At 42.5% G+C, this 25,651-nt stretch overlaps 1 protein-coding gene across 5 annotated transcripts in view; it reads right to left on the bottom strand.

Annotated features, from left to right (window-relative positions):
• CHD6 (chromodomain helicase DNA binding protein 6) overlaps nucleotides 1-25,651 on the bottom strand; it is a 195,950-nt gene that overhangs the window by 125,836 nt on the left and 44,463 nt on the right. For 2 of the 5 annotated variants that reach the window (XM_035006338.1, XM_035006334.1), the window contains exons 1-2: nucleotides 12,266-12,445; nucleotides 5,304-5,824 (exon numbers count right to left, since the gene is read on the bottom strand). In XM_035006338.1, the coding sequence (XP_034862229.1) occupies nucleotides 5,304-5,824; nucleotides 12,266-12,325 (581 nt within the window). In that variant the 5' untranslated portion in view covers nucleotides 12,326-12,445. Of the gene's footprint in view, nucleotides 1-5,303; nucleotides 5,825-12,265; nucleotides 12,446-13,227; nucleotides 13,826-18,148; nucleotides 18,390-25,651 lie in introns of those variants that run through there. The other 3 variants (XM_035006336.1, XM_035006335.1, XM_035006337.1) reach the window with 3 other exon arrangements.

The following is a 25,651-nucleotide window of genomic DNA, read 5'->3' on the forward strand; positions in this document are numbered from 1 at the left end:
AGATGGCCTCACACACACTGGAATGGGTCATCTTTCCTGCTCACCAAACCATGCTTTAATGCCATGAAGCTAACACTTACTAAATGCTATTTCAAGAAATAAAAATATGAAATTCATAGGCACATAGAAGCATTTGATCCTAAAACTGTTGTTGAGGACAGAATCCATTACATCTTTTAAGGTTCCTTAATGAAAAATTCCTTTGGCCTCCCTAATGAAGTGCCAAGGTGCTTTCCTAATACCAAAGCATTTTCCCAAAGCCTTATCAACATTATATGGCCCCCCAGGATCGGACTTGACACCTGCTTACCTTTCTGACCCCCTTGCTGCAGCCATACAGGCCCTGTGTATCTACATATGGATAGGTCTGTGTATATGTTTGGATATACATGCGCATGTGTATCTTTGTCTGTATGTCTTCTTATGCCAGGGGCCCCTTCCTCTTTGGGAAAAGGTACTATAATTAAAAAACTACAAAAGCAATTAATCTATACTAAGTGAAATTTACATATCAGAGTCAGGGAGATGACAGCCTAACTTGGCTTCCTGGAAGAGCTTTCTTGCTAAGTTTTAGACAATAAGGAAGTGAATTAAGCTCCAAGATAATTTGAAGGGAAAGGAAGAGATGATAGTTTAAAAAAAAAAAATCTTCTCGCCTTTCTTACGTGGGCATTTTGGACTTTCATCCCTTATGCAGTAAATGAATATTCATCATTACTGATGTCATCCTTGAAAAGGAAAATCTGTTAGGCTCAGTCGCCTGTTTAGAAGAAGAGACGTGTTCGCTTATCTGCTTAGAGAAGCAGCACAGGAAAAAGCTGGAGCCACCTTACAGTCTTTAGAGGATTAGAGGACACTGTGCAGTGTGCAAACTGAAATTCTACAGAAGAAGGGCCACTTCCTACAAGTAAAAAAACAATTTCTCCAACACTGGAATCTCCCCACCACTTTCCATTCCCAACATTCCCTAGTGAGGCACAAACAAGTGCAAAGCTGTGGGAGAAGAAAGTGGGAGCCCGGAGTCCAATCCCAACAGCGCTGCCCGTTAGTTCTGTGCCTTAGACAAGTTATTTTTATTTTTATTTATTTTTATTTTTTTAAAGATTTTATTTATTTGAGAGAGAGAATGAGAGAGAGAGAGAGAGCATGAGATGGGGGAGTGTCAGAGGGAGAAGTAGACCCCCTGCTGAGCAGGGAGCCCGATGCAGGACTCAATCCCGGGACTCCAGGATCATGACCTGAGCCAAAGGCAGTCGCTTAACCAACTGAGCCACCCAGGCGCCTGACAAGTTATTTTTAAAATGTTCATTTCTTTAGGGGCGCCTGGGTGGCTCAGTCATTAAGCGTCTGCCTTCGGCTCAGGTCATGATCCTAGGGTCCTGGGATTGAGCCCCGCATCAGGCTCCCTGCTCCGCGGGAAGCCTGCTTCTCCCTCTCCCACTCCCCCTGCTTGTGTTCCCGCTCTCACTGTCTCTCTCCGTCAAATAAATAAATAAAATCTTAAAAAAAAAAAGTTCATTTCTGGGCGCTTAGGTGGCTCAGTTGGTTAAGCAACTGCCTTCGGCTCAGGTCATGATCCTGGAGTCCCAGGATCGAGTCCCACATCGGGCTCCCTGCTCAGCAGGGGGTCTACTTCTCCCTCTGCCCTCTTCCCTCTCGTGCTCTCTGTCTCTCATTCTCTCTCTCTCAAATAAATAAATAAATAAATAAAAATCTTTAAAAAAAAATGTTCATTTCTTTAGTTAAAACTGAGACACCACCTATTATTATTTAACAATGGAAAAAAATAATGGGAGTTATTATATCTTATATGGGTTTTATTTTCAGGGAGACGAGCTCTACCCATTTGTTCTAGGAAAACAAATTACATACATATGATATAATATACAAATACATAGTATATAAATACATAAATTATATATAAATATGTAAAGTATATAAATTATATATTATAATGTATAAATACAGAAACACTCTTAATGTGTCAAACGACCTGACAAACCTCTCTGGTGACTGATCCCCAACAGCATTAAAGACACAAAGCATAGTGGTCCCGACCTCAGGCACTTAACTGATGTTGACGAGACAAGTCATACACACATGACAATGACAGTTTATGACTAAAGGCACCTTCTGCAGAGGGAAATGTACAAGACTGGGGATCAGGAGGTCTGAGTTTACGACACACCCCTGTACACAAGTCACTTCTCAGTGGGTCTCCCTCTTCCTGGCTACAGTACAAGTCAGACTAGCTCTGCTTCAGTCTTTCCAGGGAAAAAATCTCTGATTTACAATGCAGAGCAAGGCTCCAAGTGCTATGGAAGAGGGGACACACCAGCACACTGGTTTGGAGAAGCTCTATGGAGAACTGGGACTTGCACTCAGATCTGGAAATGGAAAGGACTTGGGATCCTAGGAAAAGGACAAGGGCATCATGTTGGGAGGAAGAGCAAGAGCAATCCAGGAGAAACAAGTCAAGTGTCTTTAAGGGCCAGTGACATCAGTCTAGCTGGTGAGGTCTATTGTCAGACTGGAAGTAGGGGAAGGGTCAGACCCCAAAGTGTATAAATAACAGAAAGGAGTCTGGACTTTGTCTTGGAAGCAGAAGGAACAATCATAAGTTTCACAACAGGCATAAACTGTTAGAAGAAATCTCATTTCCCGATCCCCGCTGTTTTACTCCCAAGGAGGGAATAATACTGGCGACAGATTTTCAGCCCTTCTTCAAACTCCTCCCACATCTAATCAGGGACCTATCAGACTGGAGAGACTGGGAAAAGGAACAGAGCAGACATGGCCCCACGTGTGCTCCAGGCTTCAGTGCCTGCAGTTCTGGGGGGGTAAACTCAACTGAGGGAGTAACAAGCAGCCCAATTCCAGCCACAAGCTGGTGGAGGTTCTTCAAGCCCAGTTTATAATAAAGCTGATCACTGCACCTCCATCTCTGTTGACTATTTCCAAACTGATCTGGGAGGAGGAGAGGATGAAGGCATTTGATTCACCACCTTTTCCAACTACAAATAGAAATAAGATAATAACGGTGCTTCCGAAAGATTCACCAGTGGAAGCTGACAAGATGGACCGAAGGTGGAAAAGACTGGAAGCCTTAAATCAATTATGGAGCTCTCACGATAATCCAAGTGCTCAGTGAATGATCTGCAACTACCAATATCCAGGTCTGATCAGTAACTACTCTCATCAAAACATGTACTTGAGCCAATCTGCAAGACAGTAAATCAAGGAGCACACACCTCAATTGCCAACATTTTTTTTTCAATTAATGTCCTTTCATAACTAAAACTGCTTCTGTTGACCAGTGGGATCTTTAATTAAAGGAACCAAAGCAATTTACTAAATATATAAAGGACAAGAAATGAAAAGCTCACCAGTGCAAAACCCTACCAAGCTACACAGAATTCTATCATGTTACAAGTCCATTTTACATAGCCCCAAAATCAAGAGAGAAAGCTCGCGGAACTTGCCCACCATCCTGAAGAGATAACCAGCTCTGCCAGTATCCTCTCAAAGGGTGTCTTCTGCTGCCAGAAGTTAGCAGCACTTGAAAACACTACCAAGCACTTCTCCGGCTCACTTACATTGTATACAGCCTACTCAGATCACAGACAGGTTCCCTTAGTATTGCTACACATATACAGGACAGCTAAAGTTGTTTTGTGAAATGCCTCCTCGTGGCCCCCATATGGAACTTAGGGCAACGTCTGTATGCTCATCTCCTTGTTTCATAGCTCACACAAAGTAAATGTGAAATGCTTTAAGCAGGTAAGCGCCAGAGCCTAATCCTAGTGAGCTCAGATACCTATGGCTTTCTAATACCTTCTACAAACAAACCAAAAGCCTTAGTAGAGCTGTGAAAACTCTCCTCCAATCACCCTAATTCTAAAACACTATCCTCGGAGATTCCTCTTTGTTTTCTGAAAGTCACCCCACTAGCTCACATCTGGTTCTCCCTCACATGTGTTATTACCCTGAAGAACCACTTAAGCTTCTCCAAAGTAACTTGGAGATGAAAGTTATAGCAGAAGGCAGACACTCACTCTGCTACGTCACCTAGTATGCTCACTAGGTTCACTAAGAAACAGAGCCCCTAAGTTTCTTTTTAGTGAGAATCCTGATTTTTATCTACCACTCTTGACCTTCTATAGGATACTTTAGGTACACTGTCTGTAAACTACATTCCTAGGATCACCCCACACCCCAAGCCTCTATGATAGACAAAAGATGAAATACCCTGCCAGGCAGAAGGGAATGAATATTTTAAGGCAGTTTTAACTTGGATTATGAAATTATCCATCTGGTCCCAACAAAATCCTTTTGAAAATGAACGAACTATATAGTAAATTCTGAGTCATAGCATAAACCATCCAAAATGCTTTCTTCTCTTTAAAACTTACTTCCTCCATGCCTGGTCTGACAATCTCATTACTTTATGTGAGCACTCACATCAATCTCTGCGTTTTATGGGTGCTCCTGCTCTACATTCTGCACTGAGGTTTTAGAAACTTAAATTCCTTGAGTTCCTTTTAACTATATAGAGGTTATGTATTTTTTTCTTTGCATTTCCTCAGAAAGTTTAAATGTTCTGTACAAAGAATTTAGGAAGAGACAAAATGAGAAACATTCCATTTGTACACGATGACAAATACGGAGTTTCCTGAATGAAGAGTACATGTGGATGCTGATAGGATCTCTAGCCAGGACCCTTAATGCCACCCACTCTGTGGTGAATCTGTACCCATGCCCTCCAAGCTCTCTACTGTGGTCTCTACTGGTCTCATTTACGTATCCCTTCCTGAGCACTACTGATGTGTCCGGCACTGTGTCAGAGGCTGGATGAGAGAAACAGACAAGGAGTGACCCCACACTAGAGAGCTCGTGGCCGAGGGAAGCTGGGCAGTCCTCTTCGGTGTGCGCAGACCCACGGCTCTCCCAGACTGCCCGCGCACTGACTCCCGGGACCGGGCATCATCCTGACAGCTGCCCCTCTGCCACTCCACACTGCTGCTGTCCCCCAAACCTCCCTGGGTCACCCTCTGACGTCCCTTCCCTTACACCCTGTGCGTGCGAATGTATTTTAATTCTTCTTAATCCAAAAGGAATGGTAAGAAGTGGGAGGGCCAGTATTGAGGTTATCTTTCCCTCATCAGGAGGTGAGAAAGTGGTTCATTTTGGATGAAAGAAGTAGAGTTATGTCCAGGGGCTGGAGTAAGGCCAAAGGCAAACCATTCTGTGTAGGCAGAACCAAGTGTGCGGGGGGCGGGGGGCGGGGCGGGGAAGAGACGCACCTGGCCTTCTTGGACTTCGTCCTGGCTACAGAGTCGGCGCTGCTCCTCTTCTCTTTGGCCTCTTTGGTGCCCGAGGCCTCCCGGGGCTTCCGCGCTTTCTTGGCTCCATCCTTCTGCTTAGGCTCCTTGGGCTCCTTGGCCCTCTTGGGCTCCTTGGCCTTCCTGGGTTCCTTTGGCTCTCTAGGTTCTCGCTTCCTCTTTGGCTTGGGCTCCCTGTCCTTGCTTCCCTTTGCTGTACCCTCTTGCTCCCCTGGATCCTTTTTCTTCCTTTTCTTCTTTACTCCAGTGCCTCCCCCTCCACTGTCCTCCATTCCATTATGGGATGTCATTTTCCTAGGAAAAAGGGTCTCAGCTTCCTCCTCAGCAGCATACAGGGCCTCCTGAGGCAGACAGTGACTGGCAACATCTTCAATTTTCTCTTCCTGATCAGTGCTGTGGTCAAACGGGGAGGGGGATTTGTAGTCAAAATTGACAGAGGCATCAGACATTGGGGAGTGATTCAGAACTTTTAAATTTGACAACTGTAAAAGAGAGAGAAACAAGCATATTACTTTTCCATTGCATGCTTCATTCTAGAGAGTGCTATGACGTCTGAATGCACGGATGTGTTCAACATTTACTGATTTCCTACCGTGTGTTAGTTCTTCATGGGCTAGGTCTTAGGGAGACAGTGGCAACCGGGACACACTTTATTTGTTTGCCTTTGCGGACCCGCACCAAGCCACTGTTAGCATATAAAAAATTCATATGTTTAAAAAAAAACAAACAAACCCTACCACTCTAAAGGATTTCCATGTTATGTGCCAAAATCTGAAACACCTTAGAAGTCCCACGTCTAGAACAGGCAACAACAATGATGTCCCACAAGATACTTTTAGATCCTAGGCACACTGTTCTGACCCAGAATGGCATATCTCATGCAAGGACACGAAAGTTCTGCTCAAGTGTGCTCATAAATAAAAGTGGTATCCCTGGATGGCAAGGACGCGGGGGCAAACTCAGCATGGTGTTGATTTCCCCAAATCTTTGCTCTCACATATCCTCAAGCTGCATCAACATTCAGCTGGTTTGGTTTTCAACAAGAAAACTTGGATCATTCAAAACTACATCTTTTATTTTTAACTAAAAGTGGTGGTCCTCTGTATGATCATCTAAGCCCCCAGACACAGCACCAAATAACCTTTGGCCACTTGCAAAAACAAAACAAAACAACAACAACAAAAAACCCTGCCCATATAAGAGAAAGCTTTATTGTGACAGATGCCATTAGAAGAAAATGTGTCACAGAAGCTAAAGACATCTTCCTAAAAAGGAAGTTCTGAAGCTGTTTTTGAGCACCATTAAATAAAGGTGCTGCTTCCCAAGGTGACCACTTTCAGGAAACATCCCTTTGGAAGCAGAAGTCACATCTCAGACTTTCAGGTCTGGTATCACAGAATACATCTGTCATTTCATAACCAAGCTAAGGTTGGCAATAATCCAATAACGTGGGTGCTGGTTTCAGGCAACAGCATACTCTCCTGGGTTGGGAACAAAGAAATAATTTAAGGAGAGCCTGGGAGGGACAAGCAGGCTTTCCAGGAAGTCGGCTACAATCATCTTTGCATGATGGCTTAGGAACAGCACCATTTGTGACTAGTCTGCTCCCCTAACAAGAGGCTTGGTGTGTGCTAAAGGGCACAGACACTTGCCTAGGTGGCGTGGCTTCCTTCCAGTGTTCTGGTTACCCAATCTGTGCTCAGACTTCCTGGCCCACCCTGGGAGTGATGGAGTGCAAAATTCAGCTGCATGCTTCCCCTTCTGTGTTTCCCAGCTCCCTTCCCTAGTCCAATACTCCCAAATGTAACACTGAGAATCCCAGGAGAAAAAGATGAAAGAAAAGAAGGATTTTTTTTGATCTTTATCATAAATAAAGTCCAGTGTCATAAACAAGCCTAAGTCCAGAAAGAATTGGTCATTCTGGCAGCACTCACTATTAGAAAGAAAAGAAAAGAAAAGAAAAGGAGGAAGGAAGGAAAGAAGGAAGAAAAAGAAAGAAAAGAAAGAGAAAGAGAAAGAAAGAAAGAAAAAGGGAAAGAAAGGAAAACAATTCAGTTTGACTACCTCACTGCTGATTTAGTACTTAAGGATGGCTTAGGAAAAGGAGAAGCTAAGCAAACTAAAAAGGAATTTAAAATCAAATACAAGAAAGTGGTTGAGAGAGTCAATTTTATGCTACACCTTTTACCACAATAAAAAGAAAAAAAGAAGAGAGAAAGAAAAAACAAGGCAACAAGAAACCCAAGAGAGCAGTAATAGGTACCCCGGTGAAGCTCAGAACCCGAGAGTACACAGCCATCCCTGGGATATTAATGAATTCTGTGCAAGGGACACTTGACCCTCAGGAGACAAGTTTTTGCTTAGCATGCAAGGGTGGACACACTAAAAAAGCAAGAGATACAAGTTAGTTTATTAAAGAGGCTTTCAAAGACAACATATTCAAGACCTAATTCCACCAAGGCAGCTCTCTGTAGATAAAAGTGGGACCCTCTTTTTAACTCATACCTTATTTCAAGGTCTATCTTTTGAAGGCTAGGGCCCTCCAAAGTGGAGGCAGATGAAGGCAGGTGGTAGAAACTGGATATGCAATCACTAGGCAGTAACAATAGCAACAGCTAACATTTATTGGACATATATCATATGGATATACTCAAAATTATGCAAAGCATGCTTCTTGTTATCTCTAATCTTTACAACAATCCTGAAAGGTTAGTGTAAAGACACCTATTTTGTATATGAAGAAACAGAAGATTACTGATGTTAGGTGATGTACCCACAGACATACCCCTAGTGAGTGGAGGAACTTGGATCTGGACCTTCTGGCCAAAAGCTAGTGCTTGCTTCACTGAGCACTTTATGACATACATCCCAGGAAACCATAACAATTGCTTGGCCACCAGACCAGCATGATTGGACTTGGTTAGAAATGTTAAATGGACTTGGCCTATACAACCATTTTGGGAAAAAGTTAGGTAGTTCTTTATAAATGTAAACATGTAACTACCTGACATCCCAGCAATTCTACTCTGAGGAATCACAAACAGTTATCTGCTCTACCCCCCATTTTACAGATAAGATAGCCAGGTCACAGTGATGAAGCAACTTATCAAAAGGTTTTATTCTGGGGTGCCTGGGTGGCTCAGTTAAGGTCTGCCTTTGGCTCAGGTCATGATCTCAGGGTCCTGGGATCAAGCCCTGCATTGAGCCCCAAGTCAAGCTCCCTGCTCAGTGGGGAGTCTAATTCTCCTTCTGCCTCTGCCCCTCTTCCCCTCCCTGCTTGTGATTTCTCCAATAATTAAATAAAATCTTTAAAAAAAAAAAAAAAAGGTTGGGATGCCTGGGTGGCTCAGTCAGTTAGGCATCTGCCTTTGGCTCAGGTCATATCTCAGGGTCCTGGGATGGAGTCCCCCATCAGGATCCCACATCAGGCTTCTCCCTCTGCCTGCCGCTCCCCCTGCCTGTGCTCTCGCTCTCTCTCTGGCATATTAATAAAATATTTTTTAAAAAAGATTATATTCCTAAGGAGTGGCAGAGCGGGGACATCCTACAGGAAGAAGGGAACCTCAAGAAATGCAGCACAATTAGTCAATGTTAAAAAGGGAGAAGTACGGGGCGCCTGGGTGGCTCAGTTGGTTAAGCGACTGCCTTCGGCTCAGGTCATGATCCTGGAGTCCCGGGATCAAGTCCCGCATCGGGCTCCCTGCTCAGCAGGGGGTCTGCTGCTCCCTCTGCCCTCTTCCCTCTCGTGCTCTCTGTCTCTCATTCTCTCTCTCTCAAATAAATAAATAAAATCTTTAAAAAAAAAAAAAAAAGGGAGAAGTATCCCAAGAGGAAGATACTAGTATTGAAAAAATAAAATTAAATCCCCAAAGTCAATAACCCACCAGAAATGTTTTTATTTTTAAGGCATCTTGTTGGGGGGCTTGGAAAAGATATCTGATGATTAAAAAATTTGACAAAAAATATTTCTTCCATGTGTCTCAAGGTCAGTGGAGAAGAGGCAAAGAGCCTCAATAGACTGTTTGCAGCCTCTACCAAGGACAGTAAATCACCACTTTGAAAATGGCCCTGAAGGGAACAGAATGGCGATGATGGACCACAATACCAGCAATATTTTACATTATATTGACAATTTACTAAAAAGAGACGAGCACCTAGAACACAGGATGAACTAGAGAGGCCAACTGATAAAAAAAACACTCAACAACACTAGCTCATAAACCTCACTGTTAGCAATAAAACCCACTTCTTTGACTCAAAATTAGCAACCTATGATATTCCCAGAAAAGACACTTGAAGATATGAATCCAGATAAACTGGATCTGGGTCAGTTGTAGAGGATTTGAGAACTAATGGAGAGATGATGGCCTAGGTCAATGGTTCCCAAAGGTCCAAGGAAAGTATTTGAAAGTCAAAACAGACTCTAATTAAGAAAATCACCCATGGTACAACATGGATAGACCTTGAAAACATTATGCTAAGTGAAAGAAGCCAAATACTAAAGACTACACATTGTATAATTCCATTTATAGGAAATGCCCGGAATTGGCATATCCATAGAGACAAGAAGTAAATTAGTGTTGCCAGGGCCTGAGGGAAGAGGAAAGGAAGAGTGCCTGCTAATGGGCATATAGTTTCTTTTGGGGGTGGTGAAAATGTTCTGGAATCAAATAGTGGTGATCTTTATACAATCTTGTGACTACACTAAAAACCACTGAATTGCACAACTTAAAAATATAAGAGAATTTACAGAATGTGAATTATATCTCAATTTTTAAAAATCCAATATAAGGATAGATCGAAAATGGTCCTCTCAGACACTGCTGACAGCTCCATCAACTATTAAAAAGCCTTTTGCAGGGGAGTATAGCAACAATACCAAAATTTTAATTATGGATATGCTTTTAAACCGAGCGATTTCTCTTTTACAACAGAAATTAAGGAAACATTCAGGTTCTCCAAAGGCTTAGAATATCTGATACATAATTTCTAATAGAGGAGAAAAAACCTATAAATAACCTATTTGTCAACCTTTAGTAAAATGTTTAAATAAACAGCACATCCATTATATGGAACAGTATTATGCAGCCATTGTTATTGTATTGTATTACATTATATTATTATTAATTACAAAGCTTTAGTTAACATAAAAAAAAAGTCCACAACATGTTGGAAAGTGGAAAAAAAAAAATCTATGATCTAATCTTATTTTTGTTTTTTAAAAATCTGTTTTTCAACACTAGCTTTTAAAAATAAATTTAGGACACACACCAGATGTTAACCATCATTATGTCTGGGTGATAGGACTGTGGGTAACATTCACTTCTTTCTTTATAACTTTCTGAAAGTTATTATTTGTTTCCATCTGTCTCCCATGACTAGAATGTAAGCTTCACAAGGCAGTGACTGAGGTATTCCCCAATCTTTGTGGCTTATGGTAAAACTCAAATCATACGGTTATTGAATGAAATGAGTATTTTTAACTTGAAAAACAGAAAAAAGTCTATAAAAGTGTACATGTAAACAAAAATGACAACAAATTCCTGTGTATAGAAGAAAGAATGGAAGAAAATCGACAAGAAGTTAGCAGTCATCATCTGAGGCTGTGCAAATTTGGTTGTTTTTCTACATAGACATCTACATTTTCAGTATCAAGGATATTACTTTTGCAATACTTGTAATAAAAATATTTTCACATATATGTAATAGAAAAATCTTAAAGACTTTAATAATGAACCGGAAAAGCTTTTTTATTTATTTATTTTTTTAAAGATTTTATTTATTTATTTGACAGAGAGAGACACAGTGAGAGAGGGAATACAAGCAGGGGGAATGGGAGAGGGAGAAGCAGGCTTCCCGTGGAGCAGGGAGCCCGATGCGGGGCTCGATCCCAGGACCCTGGGATCATGATCTAAGCCGAAGGCAGACACTTAACGACTGAGCCATCCAGGTGCCCCCGGAAAAGCTTTTTTGCCAGACAATTCATATTCCTCCAAATTACCATGATTCAGGAATCAAAGGCAGAATATGAGAGGCACCACCACCGTGATCACATCTGACTGAGTGCTGGGCAAAGAGAGTGCTTGTTGCCCTCAGGTCGGAAAGGCCCCCCTGCATGCCCTCCATCCCAAAGCGCTTCAGCAGTGCATCTTTGACCCAGTGGTAAGCAAGGCCCAGCTACTCCTGCTGTCTGCCTCACAGTCTTCCATTTTCTCCAGCAGGAAGATGAAAATGTTCTACGTTTAGACTTACTTAATGTCAAGAAATTACCTCAACATAAAAATGAGTAGAATCGCTTATCTAAATTTGAGACCTTCTGACTTTTTTTTAAAGTCCACAGGATAAAAATGAAAGATCCGCTACTATTAATGAAATAATATGAATAATATGAACTATAAATGAAAATGTCTATTTGCAGACATTTTCAGGTGAAGCAGAAGTTTTCTTTTTTTTTAAGACTTTATTTGACAGAGAGACACAGCGAGAGCAGGAACACAAGCAGGGGGAGTGGGAGAGGGAGAAGCAGGCTTCCCACTGAGCAGGGAGCCTGATGTGGGGCTCGATCCCAGGACCCCGGGATCATGACCTTAGCCGAAGGCAGACGCTTAACGACTGAGCCACTCAGGTGCCCCCGAAGCAGACGTTTTCAGATGGTAAAAGTTATTTTCCAATTAAAATTAGGATTGTCTTATTCTTTCACCTTCACTTTCTTCTGAAAAGAGTATTTCCTACAGTTATCTGACCATGGGACAGACTAAAGGTGAAAACCCACATTTCCTCGCCTTCCTTACTGCCATTGTACTGGGCTCAGTCATTTGGTAAGCAAGCTGTGCTGGGTGAGCAAGACCCAGGAACAATGGCCAACTGTGTGTGTGTCCCTTCAGTTTTCCCTCCTCCATTTAGAATATTCAATCCCTCTTTACCCAGGAGTCCTGTGCTCTGGATGACAAAGCAAGCATTCTGACCCTGATGTGGCTCCTCATGTAGTCACAGGCGGTTGGCACCAGGAGGAGGAGAGGTCAGTTTCAAGGCATCTAAGGATAATGCAGGTAGAGGTGTCCAAGAGGCTCTCGGGTATACTTTCCAAAAGACATTTCTTTCCCCTTTTTAAAAAAAAATTTATTTGTTTGCTTGTTTATTTATTTATGAGAGATAGAGGGAGAGAGACAGAGAGAGCATGAGCAGGGACAGAGGGAGAGGGAGAAGCAGACTCCCTGCCTAGCAGCGAGCCTGATGCGGGGGCTCAATCCCAGAACCCTGGGATTATGACCTGAGCCCAAGGCAGACACTTAACTGTCTGAGCCACCCAGGCACCCCCACCAAAAGACATTTCTACAAGAATGAATCAGACTGCCCATGAAGAATGGACAAAGAGGGAAGAACAGGACCAAAACCTGACAAGCACTAATATTAAGGGTCCCCAGAGGAAAAACCTACAGAAGAGGGTGAGAAAGGGCACTCAGGTCAGTGATGTAGTGGGGAAAAAAGTACGAAAGTGTGGTATCACAGAAGCCAGAAGATGAGAGCACTTCAAGACAGAATGATTACAGGCATCAAATGCTGCTTAGAACCTGGTAAATTAAGACTGAAGAGTGGTGGACAGATTTGCAAACTTCAAACTCCTTCTTGCCAAAGTCCTAGAATCTGTCATTCTTAGTCCCCACCTCTATTATCACATTTTTGCATTTAAAACCAGGGAGTGGGGGGCACTTTTCTCTTACGATATTTCAAGAGTCTCAGAGATTTAACTTCTCCAGATCTGCAAAGTCAATCTAAACCTTGTTAATTCCAGGCAGTAACAAAAACCAGGGGCAGGGAGATTATTAAATTTAGATGCAGACAGGGAAGAGTAAGAAGGAGAGAGAAAACAATACTTTATAAGTACCTTGCCTGCCCTCCAGTAATGCTCCCCATGTGACCATTCACATCCACAGGTCCAGCAACAGATACATTTAATTTCTTTTCTTCACAGGATGCTTTTAAACCTTCCCTTCTTTAGGCTACATAATCCTAGTTTCATCCATCATACTTCACATAAAATGAGTCAGCGTCCTTTTACCATCCTCATCATTGTGCTCAGGTTTCTCAAGTATGTTTCAGAACACAGAACGAATTAGGACAACAACAAAAAAAATCTGTCAGGGTATGTCAAAAGATAGAGAAAAGTATTCAATGCTCAGATTTCTTTTCTTTCTTTGGAGGAGGGAGAATTTGGGTAAGGTCCACTTTAAGTCCTTTTGAAACATGACTCCAGGGTGAGGCTGTTTAAAATCTTGGTTCTACTAAGCAATTTACTAACACTCCCTCTTTAGGCATGTTGAAAAGGCCTTCCAATGACTGCCAAATGGAAGGTCTGACTGGTATTAACTCTTAAGACCCTCTGCAGTGTGATGCTGAAAAGTCTAAAAAATGAATTATTTTATTCATCCATATGATCAACTTTGCTATTCTTCTTTCACTATTCTGAATTGTGGGTCATTATTTGGTGATCTATATTGGTGGTACACACCATCTTAGAGATGGGAGTTCTCACCTTCCCCCAGTGCAGCACAGCTGGAACCAATTCATTTGGGAATCTGATGGCCAGCTAAATCCACCATGCTTCATTTTTTTTTTTTTTAAGATTTTATTTATTTAGAGAGAGAGTACGAGCAGGGGTTGGGGGGGGTCAGAAGAAAAGGGAGAGAGAATCTCAAGCAGACTCTGCACTGAGCGCAGAGCCCAATTCAGGGCTCGATCTCACGACCTGGAGACCATGGCCTGAGCCAAAGTCAAGAATTAGATGCTTACCCAACTGAGCCACCCAGGCACCCCAATCCACCATGCCTCTTATCTTAGTTTATCTTTGGTCACCACTCAAAATTTAGCACTCCACACTCTAGGCCTTTCCACTCTCCTTTACTATCATATACTTCACCTTCCCAAACCCAACCATATACTGCTACTCTTTTCCCTCCCAAGCTTTCCTCCTGGATCCTCAGAAACGACCTAACTAAACCTGGCTCTACCCAGAAGACACCATCTCTTTAAAACACTCTCAGGGGGCGCCTGGATGGCTCAGTCAGTTAAGCCTCTGCCTTCAGCTCGGGTCATGATCTCAGGGTCCTGGGATCGAGTAATGCATCAGGCTCTCTGCTCAGCAGGGATCCTGCTTCTCCCTCGCCCTCTCTCTCTGCCTGCCTTTCCCCCTGCTTGTGCTTGCTCTCTCTCTCCCTCTCTGTCAAATAAACAAATAAATAAAATAAACAAAACATTCTCAGATTCTTTGGTGGGGCTGACATGCCCCAAACCTCCATACTCTCCAGTTCCAAAGCATCACTCCTCCACCCTCAGTGCAGAGCCCTGACTCTTGAGGCCTATGCCACCCCCTATAGTAACCGCCTGTTTGTGACCAGACTGAACTTTCTTAAGAAAAGAAAACCTAACTTCAGTCAATTTTGTAGCTGGCCCCAAGCAGACCCTCAAATATTTTTTGATGAGTAACTGGAAAATAGCTGGGAAAACTCAACAAATATTTAGTAAATAAATTATATCCATATTCACTCTAGAAAAGCAAACAGGGTCTAATAATCCGAAGGTCTTTGAGATTCCCACCATGTATCTGAAGAAAACGCTTCCCGCCGCACCTTTTCATTTTCTAGAGGTCTCAGAATGATGGGTCTCTACTGATCTGACTTTTGGTCATGGGGTTTGGAGAGAAGGTTCTCTCCTAATTACTGCAAGTCTGGGTTAACCTCCTGGTCACGGCTCCTGGTTTTAATCCTCCTCACGGTATTACCTACTCCTGTTGTACTCGTGCTCATGAACTCTCCTCTGCATTGGATATGTGCACCAAAAACCCTCTTATCTGTATCATATATCACATAATATTAACCATATTTTGTACTTCTCTCAGCATCATGCAAGGAGCTGGGATGAATAAAAATCAGTACTTCTTTACCACGGGTTTGTTGCCACTAACATGAACTACAAATCTTCACCGTGCGAAGTAGTTCTAGCCGTACTACACATCAGTGGTGCTACAACGGTTTTCAGTAACGAAAGCTCACATTTTATTTCTCTAGCAAAATGTTTTTCTGCCTAATACTGCTTAGTCTTCTTAGGGATTGCAATGTATATATTTCTTAGTAGAGTAAGTTTATTTTTTTACATAGATAAAAGCGCCCGAGTGACTCATTTCTTTTTTTTTTTTTCAAAGATTTTATTTATTTATTTGAGAGAGAGAATGAGATAGAGAGAGAGAGCATGAGAGGGGGGAGGGTCAGAGGACGAAGCAGACTCCCTGCCAAGCAGGGAGCCCGATGCGGGACTCGATCCCGGGACTCCAGGATCATGACCTGAGCCGAGGGCAGTCGCTTAACCAACTGAGCTACCCAGGCGCCCCGAGTGACTCATTTCTAAATGTTTTATTAAAGTCTATTTGTCTTGCAACACTTCTTTGGGCAACACAGTCAATCTCTAAATCCTTTGTCCTCGGCACACTATTCCTGGTATGCCCTTTCTAGTTAATAAGAAGTATGATTATTTATTACTAAGTTCTGATTAACTTGTAAATCTTTCATCTCAGTTTAATTTACCTTGATAAAATTTTAGACAAGGAAATGAGGATTTTTCAATATCAGAACACATTTTACATGTTTTCCTCCTCCTGAGAAGAGGAAAAATGAATTCATAGGAATGAGGGTTTTTAAAGAGTGGGCATTTTATTTGCTGTTACTTCTAACACCTTAGAAACACGGTAAGGGAAAGGACAAAGTCTGGTGGTTAATTTTCTCATTCTACTGGATGATTTCCTTGCCACTGACACACTGAATGCCAAGTACTCGATGAGCTACCCCATTTAATCCAGTACCTCGTGAAAAATGTATGATTGTTCCCATCCAAGTGATAGAAAAACAGGCTGAACTTGTCCAAAGTTACACAGTGATGTGGTAGTTTCAATCCTATTCTACCAAAATCTCTGTCAGGCAATGAACTCTACACACACGCTCAATCCTGGTACCTACGGATTGCTGTGGCATGAATTTAAGTTTCTATTTTCATGTCCTGCAGTTCAGTCATCAGTATGGTCTATGACCTGTACCTGGAAGAGAAGCAGGATCAACTCCTCCTGAAAGTGACTCCACTTAATTAACTTGCTCCCCTACCATAGCTAATACTAACTTTTAAGGAGAAACCCCACCCTGCTGGTCAATATTACAGTCTGAACGAAAACTCATCTCACTGAGGCTGTGTGATAGCTGGCTGACAGACTAAGGTCTTAATATGAACCAGTAAAATCTCAGGAGAAAGAAATGTAAATTCACAGTGGTGTAACTCTGGTAAAGAGTTTTCTTCGTGAGAGGGGCACCTGACTGGCTTAGCTGGTCAAGCATGAGACTCTTGATCTAGGAGTCGTGAGTTTTCAAGCCCCACATTGGGTGTAGAGATTACTTTAAAAAAAAAAAAAAAAAAAGTGTTTTTACTAAAATAAAAGCTTACCTTAAAGAATGTTTAAAACATTAAATATGCAGAATGTTTTAAGAAATATAAACCTGCCCATGTATCATAAATGATGATAGTTTTGAAGGCTTGTGGTTCTCTTCAGTAATGTGTTCTTTTTAACAGAGATTTTAATATTCCACTAGGTGGATATGCTATGATATAAACAGTCCCTTTTTGATGGACACATAGGTTCCTTTCCATATTTGCTGCTATAAACAAAGCAGCAGTGAAAACCTTTGTTCACCCAGTTGACACTTGTCTGAGTATCTCCACAGGATAAATTCCTGGCAGATGGAACTGCATTCGCTGTAGTGTTTGTCTACCAGCTGATGACACTAGAGAGCCAGGATAGAAAGAAATCAGTGTGGGGAGAGTGTTTAGTCATGGCTCTTCCTGTTAAGAATTGGCAGCAGATGAGTCAATTATTTCCCAAAACAATCTGTTTTGGTTTCACAAGGACCTATCCACTAGGACAGAACAGAGAATAATCCTTGTAACCATATCCCTAGGTCACCCTGTATCTGACTAGGTGCTGCTCCCTAGAAGCAGAGAGCAAAGTGGCTGATCCCACCCAACCTCTTTGCATAGGGTCTCAGTGAAGGGCAGTGGCTCAGATATCCCCAGTTTCCGGACTCATTCAATTCTGTAAAAGGAAAACCAGCCCATCAGAGATAGCCTGTTTCCAAGAGACGGAAGCAGGTCCCCCTTCTCTCCTCCCTGAGCCACACTGGTCGGGGTCTCTGGGTTCCTTGGAATATGGAGCCACCTGGAACACAGAAGTATCAACCAAGGAAAAGATTCTGGCAGGATGGGTCACGCAGGCCAAATGTTTTTATCAATTCTCCTCCCCTTCAAGAAATCAAATGCCAAATAGTTGGTGTTCACATCCTTCCAATTAGTTCACTATTTTGTCTAGAAGGAAACTTCCCCAGGTCATTATGAGTATGAACTTTCTAAATGAGAATGCTTTTAAAGTAACCAAACATCCAAAATGATAAATACATAAACTATAAAGAGTTGACCACATCTCGGAAAGCTGTTCCAGGGGAAGAAAGATTTCCCTTCCACACAGCTAATTGGGAGTAATATTTTGACTTACAGTTTTCATTACACTTATTCCTATATGGAGCTGAGCTGATCATAAGTACAAGTTAGGTCATTCAGAACAGAACTGTCAGTGACCGTGTGGAGAACGGGGAAAACCAGCAGCAGGGCAATGACAGAGGCTGAGAGACACGCCCTAAGTGCCAGCAACTGTTCGTGGTGAAGGAGCAGCAGGGAGCGTCCGCCAGGCGCAGTCGCTTAGATACGTGGTCACTTACCTGCTTCTCTTTCTTTTGTATTTTCATTATCATCTATTGAAGGAAGATACTTATACCTGTAAAACATAAAAAAAGGGGGGGGGGGCAAAGATTATGGTAAAATCCAAAATAAAACATTGAAGGTCACCTCAGGATTAACTGTGACACATGAGGAAAACACAGAATAGAGGTTGCTTCGACAGAACATTTACAATCATGTAACAACAGTCAACAGCCAGCCCCCAGAGTATGGTCTTTTTTTTTTTTTTTTTTAAGATTTTATTTATTTATTTGACAGAGAGAGAGAGAGAGAACACAAGTAGGGGAAGTGGCAGGCAGATGGAGAAGCAGGCTCCCCGCTGAGCAAGGAGCCTGATGCGGGACTCGATCCCAGGACCCTGAGATCATGACCTGAGCCAAAGGCAGATGCTTAACCAACTGAGCCACCCAGGCATCCTTCCCAGAGTATGGTCTTAACCCTACCTAACCCTATCCTGAACCCTAATTTATTGACTCCACAGATGGGTGGAGTCAAAAAGACACTATCTTTGTAGATAAAATAAGTTATAAAAGATGCTGGCGTATTAAATTACAAAGTAAACTAAAAGAGGAACCTAAAATAATGATGTGTCTATACTAAGAGGAGTGGAAGAGAGGGGATAAAAATAAGTCTTCATTTTTTCTGGAAGGAAGTCAATAAATCAAGAAATAGAAATATAAAAAAAAAAGAGAGAGAGAGAGCTCAGAAAGTTAAAAGTAGTTCTCTTGAAGGCCAGAGAGGGAAGCTGGTGTGAGATAGGACAGGTCAGTCCTGCATTTCATCACATGCCCCCTTATATTATTATTTGATGTTTTAAACCATGTGCATATGTTATTTGACAAAGTAAGTTCTATTCCAATATTTGGAATGACTGATTTTACTGTACCCAGATTTAAGCCCCCATCTCCACACCAACCATAACGCCCATGATGACACTGAACTTTTTCTCATATGACTTTTGAGCACCACAGCAATAAAAGCCTGGCTCTAGAGGTCCAGAAGTGGTTTGGGGCATCCCAGGAACCAGGAAGAACCCTAATCTAAGAAATCTGGAATGTGGGGCTGCCTGAATCACTAACTAGTAGTACCTCAGGTCTAAAGCTCTCACCACGGGGTGCCTGGGTGGCTCAGCCGGTTAAGCGTCTGCCTTCGGCTCAGGTCATGATCCTGGGGTCCTGGGATTGAGCCCCACATCCGGCTCCCTGCCCAGCGGAGAGCCTGCTTCTCCCTCTCCCTCTGCCTGCCACTCTGCCTACTTGTGCTCTCTATCTCTCTGTCAAATAAATAAATAAAATCTTTAAAAATAAATAAATAAATAAAGCTCTCACCTTCCTCATATAAAAACAAGGGAGGGATCCCAGAATTTCAGCTTCCAGTTCTAGCCCGATGTAGACACTGCCTCATGTTTATTATGTACTCTGATTTCCTGGACATCCCACAGAGCTACAGAACAACACTCCCTCAGGAAACCATCCCGGAGGCACATAATTATCCTTATGTTCATAATTTTTTCTTATATCCCAATGAACATGATGTGTAGGCAGTAAGCAGAACTTTAAGATTCAAGTGTGATGGATTGTTTTTTAAGTGAGTTCATGATGTTTGATGCAAACTGAGAAAAATGAAAGATTTGTGATTCCAAGCATTCTGGGGGCCACAATTACAGTTTATCAGTTTAATGTCTGTCCACTTAGGCTTTTTCCTCCAAGAGTCAAAGGGATTTCCTGTAAGAAGAACCATAAAATGCTACGAGGATATTGCTGTTCACAAACAAAATAGCATCCAAGGAGCTAACAAGCTGCAAAGTGGGCAGAGTCAGGGAGAAAGGGAAGAGGGCAGAGAAGAATCGGCCAAATCAGGGAAAGGGAAAGTTAGGAAATGATGATTCTTATTTTATTTTATTTGTTTTGTTTTGTTATGCTATGTTATGTTAGTCACCATACAGTACATCATTAGTTTGTGATTAATGTTCCATGATTCATTGTTTTCGTATAACACCCAGTGCTCCATGCAGTACGTGCCCTCCTTAATACCCATCACCGGGCTAACCCATTCCCCCACCCCCCTCCCCTCTAAAACCTTCAGTTTGTTTCTCAGAGTCCACAGTCTTTCATGGTTCGTCTCTCCCTCCGATCTTCCCCCCTTCATTTTTCCCTTCCTTCTCCTAATGTCCTCCATGCTGTTCCTATGTTCCACAAATAAGTGAAACCATGTGATAATTGGCTTTCTCTGCTTGACTTATTTCACTTAGTATAATCTCCTCCAGTCCCATCCATGTTGATGTAAAAGTTGGGTATTCATCCTTTCTGATGGCTGAGTAATATCCCATTGTATTTATGGCCCACATCTTCTTTATCCATTCATCTGCTGAAGGGCATCTCGGCTCTTTCCAGTTTGGCTATTGCGGACATTGCTGCTATGAACATTGGGGTGCATATGGCCCTTCTTTTCACTACATCTGTATCTTTGGGGTAAATACCAAGTAGTGCAATTGCTGGGTCATAGGGTAGCTCTATTTTTAATTTTTTGAGGAACCTCCACACTGTTTTCCCAAAATGGCTGTACCAACTCGCATTCCCGCTAACAGTGTAAGAGAGTTACCCTTTCTCCACAACCTCTCCAACATTTGTTTCTTGCCTTGTCCATTTTTGCCATTCTAACTGGTGTAAGGTGGTATTTCAATATGGTTTTGATTTGATTTTCCCTGATGGCTAATGATGATGAGCATTCTTTCATGTGTCTGTTAGCCATTTGTATGTCTTCTTTGGAGAAATGTCTGTTTGTGTCTTCTGCCCATTTTTTTGACTTGATTATTTGTTTTTTGGGTGTTGAGTTTGAGAAGTTCCTTAGAGATCTTGGATACCAGCCCTTTGTCTGTAGTGTCATTTGCAAATATCTTCTCCCATTCTGTGGGTTGCCTCTGTTTTGCTGTTTCCTTTGCTGTGCAGAAACTTTGTATCTTGACGAAGTCCCAAAAGTTCATTTTTGCTTTTGTTTCACTTGCCTTTGGAGATGTATCTTGAAAGAAGCTGCTGTGGCTGATGTCGAAGAGGTTACTGCCTATGTTCTCCTCTAGGATTTTGATGGATTCCTGTCTCACATTGAGGTCTTTCATCCATTTTGAGTTTATCTTTGTGTAGGGTGTTAGAGAATGGTCGAGTTTCATTCTTCTGTAGACAGCTGTCCTATTTTCCCAGCACCATTTACTGAAGAGACTGTCTTTGGAAATGATTCTAAGAATTGTTGTGAGGATCAGCATTTGATGGAACAAGTATTCACTTCAAGAAAACCATGAATTCCAGAGAAATGGTAAGCGCTCTTACTCAGGGCAGTTAAAAGAATTTTACCCCTAATATGATAAATACCAGTTCTAGGTAAATTATGTTAGTACAAGTTTATCTCCCTTAACTGTCAACTTCAAATTATCAGACCCTAGAAAACCAACATTCTCAGCTATCACAAATGGCCACACATTCTGAAATGAAGAAAGAAGCTGGAAAAATAAATTCCAGCTAATAAAAAAGGAATATTATCAATAATTGAACACAAGTACTCAAAATTCTGCCCAACAAAATGAAAATCAATCATTTAAAAAAATATAGAAAACCCCACCAATGCCAATAAAAATTATTTTTTAATATCTAAAGAATAAGTATAGTGCAGCAGAGCCGTCAAAGAACAGTTTCTGATTAAATACGATACACTAACATGCACATAAGCAGGGCCACCGCACTGCCAGGAACGTGCGGAAAACAGGTCCAATTTATCATTGCTAATGGCACTTCCCTAATTGTTTCAAGCTTTCTGAAGAGCACTCAGGCAAGGTGCCACTAGATCTATAAACTGTTGAGTCCTTTTATCTGCCGATTCCACTTTAAGGAATACATCGCAAGAAATCAGCCAGTAGGAAATAAAGCTGGGCCATGGAGGAAGCCCAAAGAGGAGGTGGGCAGTGTGAACATGCCTATCACAGCAGAGCCCGGGCAATGGAGGGGGCCACAAGGATCACAGGCCCACCAGCTGTAGGGCCTGTGTCATCACAGGACCTGAGCACATCAGAGAGGCAAGAAGAGCACAAGCTGGAAAGACTAGGGAAGAGGTGGGCTCACCCAAATATGGGTTGAACTGGATTACCCAGCAAAGAGAAAGCTTGGAGAAAAAGAGGTGGTGAGGGACTCTAAACCAAATCTCCCCACCGCCAGTTTGTTCACAGGCAAGATACCACTACCTGCACCTTGACGGATATTCATGCTGCACAGGTGACCCCAACCCATCCTCTGAAAGACAGAGATAACGTGGGTGTGAAATCTGAGTGGGAATGATGTTACTCTGTAAGAAAATTGCTCTCGGGGTGCCTGGTGGCTCAGTCGTTAAGCATCTGCCTTCGGCTCAGGTCATGATCCCAGGGTCCTGGAATCCCGCCCCGCATCGGGCTCCCGGCTCAGCGGGAAGCCTGCTTCTCCCTCTCCCACTCCCCCACTTGTGTTCCCTCTCTCGCTCTCTCTTTGTCAAGTAAATAAATGAAATCTTTACAAAAAAAAAAAAAATAATAATTGCTCTCGTTCACTAGAAGCGAGTTTTGACAAACCTCACGTTATTATTGTGAAATCACTTACAGCCCCGTGATGGATCACCACACACCAGCATGTCGCCACCCTACAAAATGGCAGACACCATCAACAACATCAGTAGGTGTTCAATAAGCATTTACTGACTTTTAGTTCTCCAAATAATATCTAATAATTTACAAAGCACTCCCTCAAGTCACCTCTACTTTTTTACCTCCCTTTTATGGCACACATTTAAAAAAAATAAAATTAAAACTACGTAATCTTTTTGCAAGGCTAAGTTTTATGTAGCAGGAATGGATGGACAAATATAACCCAAAGCATGTACTTCTGCACAATACCAGACATGGTCTTACAGCTTCTGTTGTGCAGCCATCACTCAAAAGCTGCGATTAGAGCCTTTGGGCTCAATAAAGAACAAAGTAACTTCAGGGTCCCACAACTTAATTAGAGAATACAGACATATTCCAAAACACCTGTGTGTGCAAACCAGGAAATTCGTCAACGGGGGGGAAAGAATGCGTATGACTTCTGAATTATAAGAAAACTGGTGGGACTCCTGCTTTCCTCACTGTGTTTCAGTGCTTATGCATGAACGTAGCATTTAATTACCTTCACGAGATAAGCTGCTAATAATGTAAAAAGCAAATATAAAAATTCCCATTCCTTCTTACACTCACCCAACTAACAATGCTTCTGTTAAGAAAAATGGGTGCCAGGGGGCACCTGGGTGGCTCAGTTGTTAAGCGTCTGCCTTCGTCTCAGGTCATGATCCCAGGATCCTGGGATCGAGACCCGCATTGGGCTCCCTGCTCAGCGGGAAGCCTGCTTCTCCCTCTCCCACTCTCCCTGCTTATGTTCCCTCTCTCGCTGTATCTCTCTCTCTGTCAAAATAAATAAATAAAATCTTAAAAAAATAAAGAAAAATGGGTGCCAGGTTTCAGCAGTAACATTTTGAAAGTTACTTTGTTTTATTACTCTCTCCAGTTCAAAAACTCTGCAAGAGGGACTGTGCCATTTCCAAGTTCCTCTGTGCTGTGTTACGGACACTTGAAAAAAAAATAGTAATAAAACATCAGGTATACACTATTCTACCATTCATTCAAATTATTTATATTTACTATACCTTGAGAATTCTGCCATCCCAACAATCCTTGCTCAGTCCCAGGGGTCTATTTCACTTCAAGAACATGTGTTTTGACGCACAGACAAGTGCACATACAGCACACTGCTACCACAGTCCCTACATTCGCAAGGACAGCACAAGACACATCTGATGGCAGGAAGAACAAGGACCTTTGCTGTAACAGGCTCCCAGCCCTTGAACTTTATCAGGCCCTTTGGAGCAAAGAGTACAAGGGAAGCAACTTTAAAAATCAGATACACCTCAAAGTTTCCACAGTGAATATGTATTTTTACAACCTAATTATGCCCACCCTCAGCCCTGAGACTGGTTCCTAAGAACCACTTTGACAACCGCAGGCGCAAATAAGGCAATCCCACACTATTAAAGGGTGGGGATTTTAGAAGGGAAAGGAACGGAACATGGGCAACGACTCACTTGGGAAGAGTTTATGAAAAAGGCAGACAGGTCTTGGGTGATGCCACCTTCCTTACAGCCCTGTCCAAGCACCCCTTACCAAGGGAGCTCAAAGAGGGTCCAACGGGTGAGACACCCCTCAATTTCTCACGTCACAACTCTGCCACCCTCCACAAACTGCACACATTTGTCTGTCACTAGGCTTGGAGCAATCGACAGCAAGAGTGTGAAGTGCCAAAAAGCAGTGCAAATCCGGCTCTACTCATGATGAGCCAGGTAAAATCTCTTCCAGTTTTATTTTGTCACCTGTAAAATGGTGACAATCCTTACCTCATAGGGACTCAGGAGAATTACAAGGGATGAGAATCTCTAGTGTCTGTCACACAGTGAACACGAGCCACACAGCAGCCACTGGTGTTGCCTGCCCTTATGAGCTTCCCTCCAACGTCAGAGCAAGGTGACTCTCTCTTGAGGACAACTAACGCTTCCCTCAGTACGTGCGACCCATCCTCTCCCACTTCTCAGCCTGAGCTCAGACTCTGGATTCCTGCGCAGTGAGTTCTTCCTCATTTCATTCAGGTCTCTCTCCTCAAATGTCACCTTGTCAGTGACGTCCTCCCTAACCACTCCACAGGAAACACACCACTGCCCCCACCCCCTGACTCTCTATCTTCGTACCCTACTTTAGTTTTCTTTCTGGCACTTGTTAGTTGCTACCTGACATTATGTCTAGTTGATTACAAATGTATTACCCGTGAGACAGGTGCACATATGCACACAAATGTGAGCCTTGTTTTGTTCATGCTGTACTCGGAGTCTGGAACAGCAAGCACCTGGCTTGTAACAGGTGCTCAATAAACGTTTGCTGAACGGAAAAATCATTTCTGCTCCTTATCACTAATCCTCTCTTTCTACAGTTCTCTCCTTGACAAAGAGACAGGATAAACTTGATCCTAGAGTAGTAACTATACTAACAAATCCCCCCCACACCTGTATTTTCTCTTCCCATATGACTTCCCTAAGCTGCTCTTAGCCATGACTCCCTAGGAGCCAAATCCAATGGGCATTTTTAGACTCTGTCTTGCAGCATTTTAAACCATGGACCACTTCCTCCTCTTAAAATTCTCATCTCACTGGTTTCTTGGAGGGCATGCTCTGCTGATTTCCCTCTGATTGTAGGCTTCCAAAGCTCAGCTTCCTCCCTAGGCTTCTCCTATTATAAGGCCTATTAAATGTCAGTGTCCCCAGGGTTCAACACTGTTACTAGCTAGTAACTGGCTTGCTGAGTTCTCTATTCAGTTCCTAAACTTCATCTCTCTACACCATGACCACTGTACATTCCCAAATCCAAGCCCTCTTCCTGACTTCCACATGGA

The sequence above is a fragment of the Mirounga leonina genome, unplaced genomic scaffold (genome assembly GCF_011800145.1).
Source record: "Mirounga leonina isolate KUSES-001 unplaced genomic scaffold, KU_Mleo_1.0 Mir_150, whole genome shotgun sequence".
NCBI classification, from domain to species: Eukaryota; Metazoa; Chordata; class Mammalia; order Carnivora; family Phocidae; genus Mirounga; species Mirounga leonina.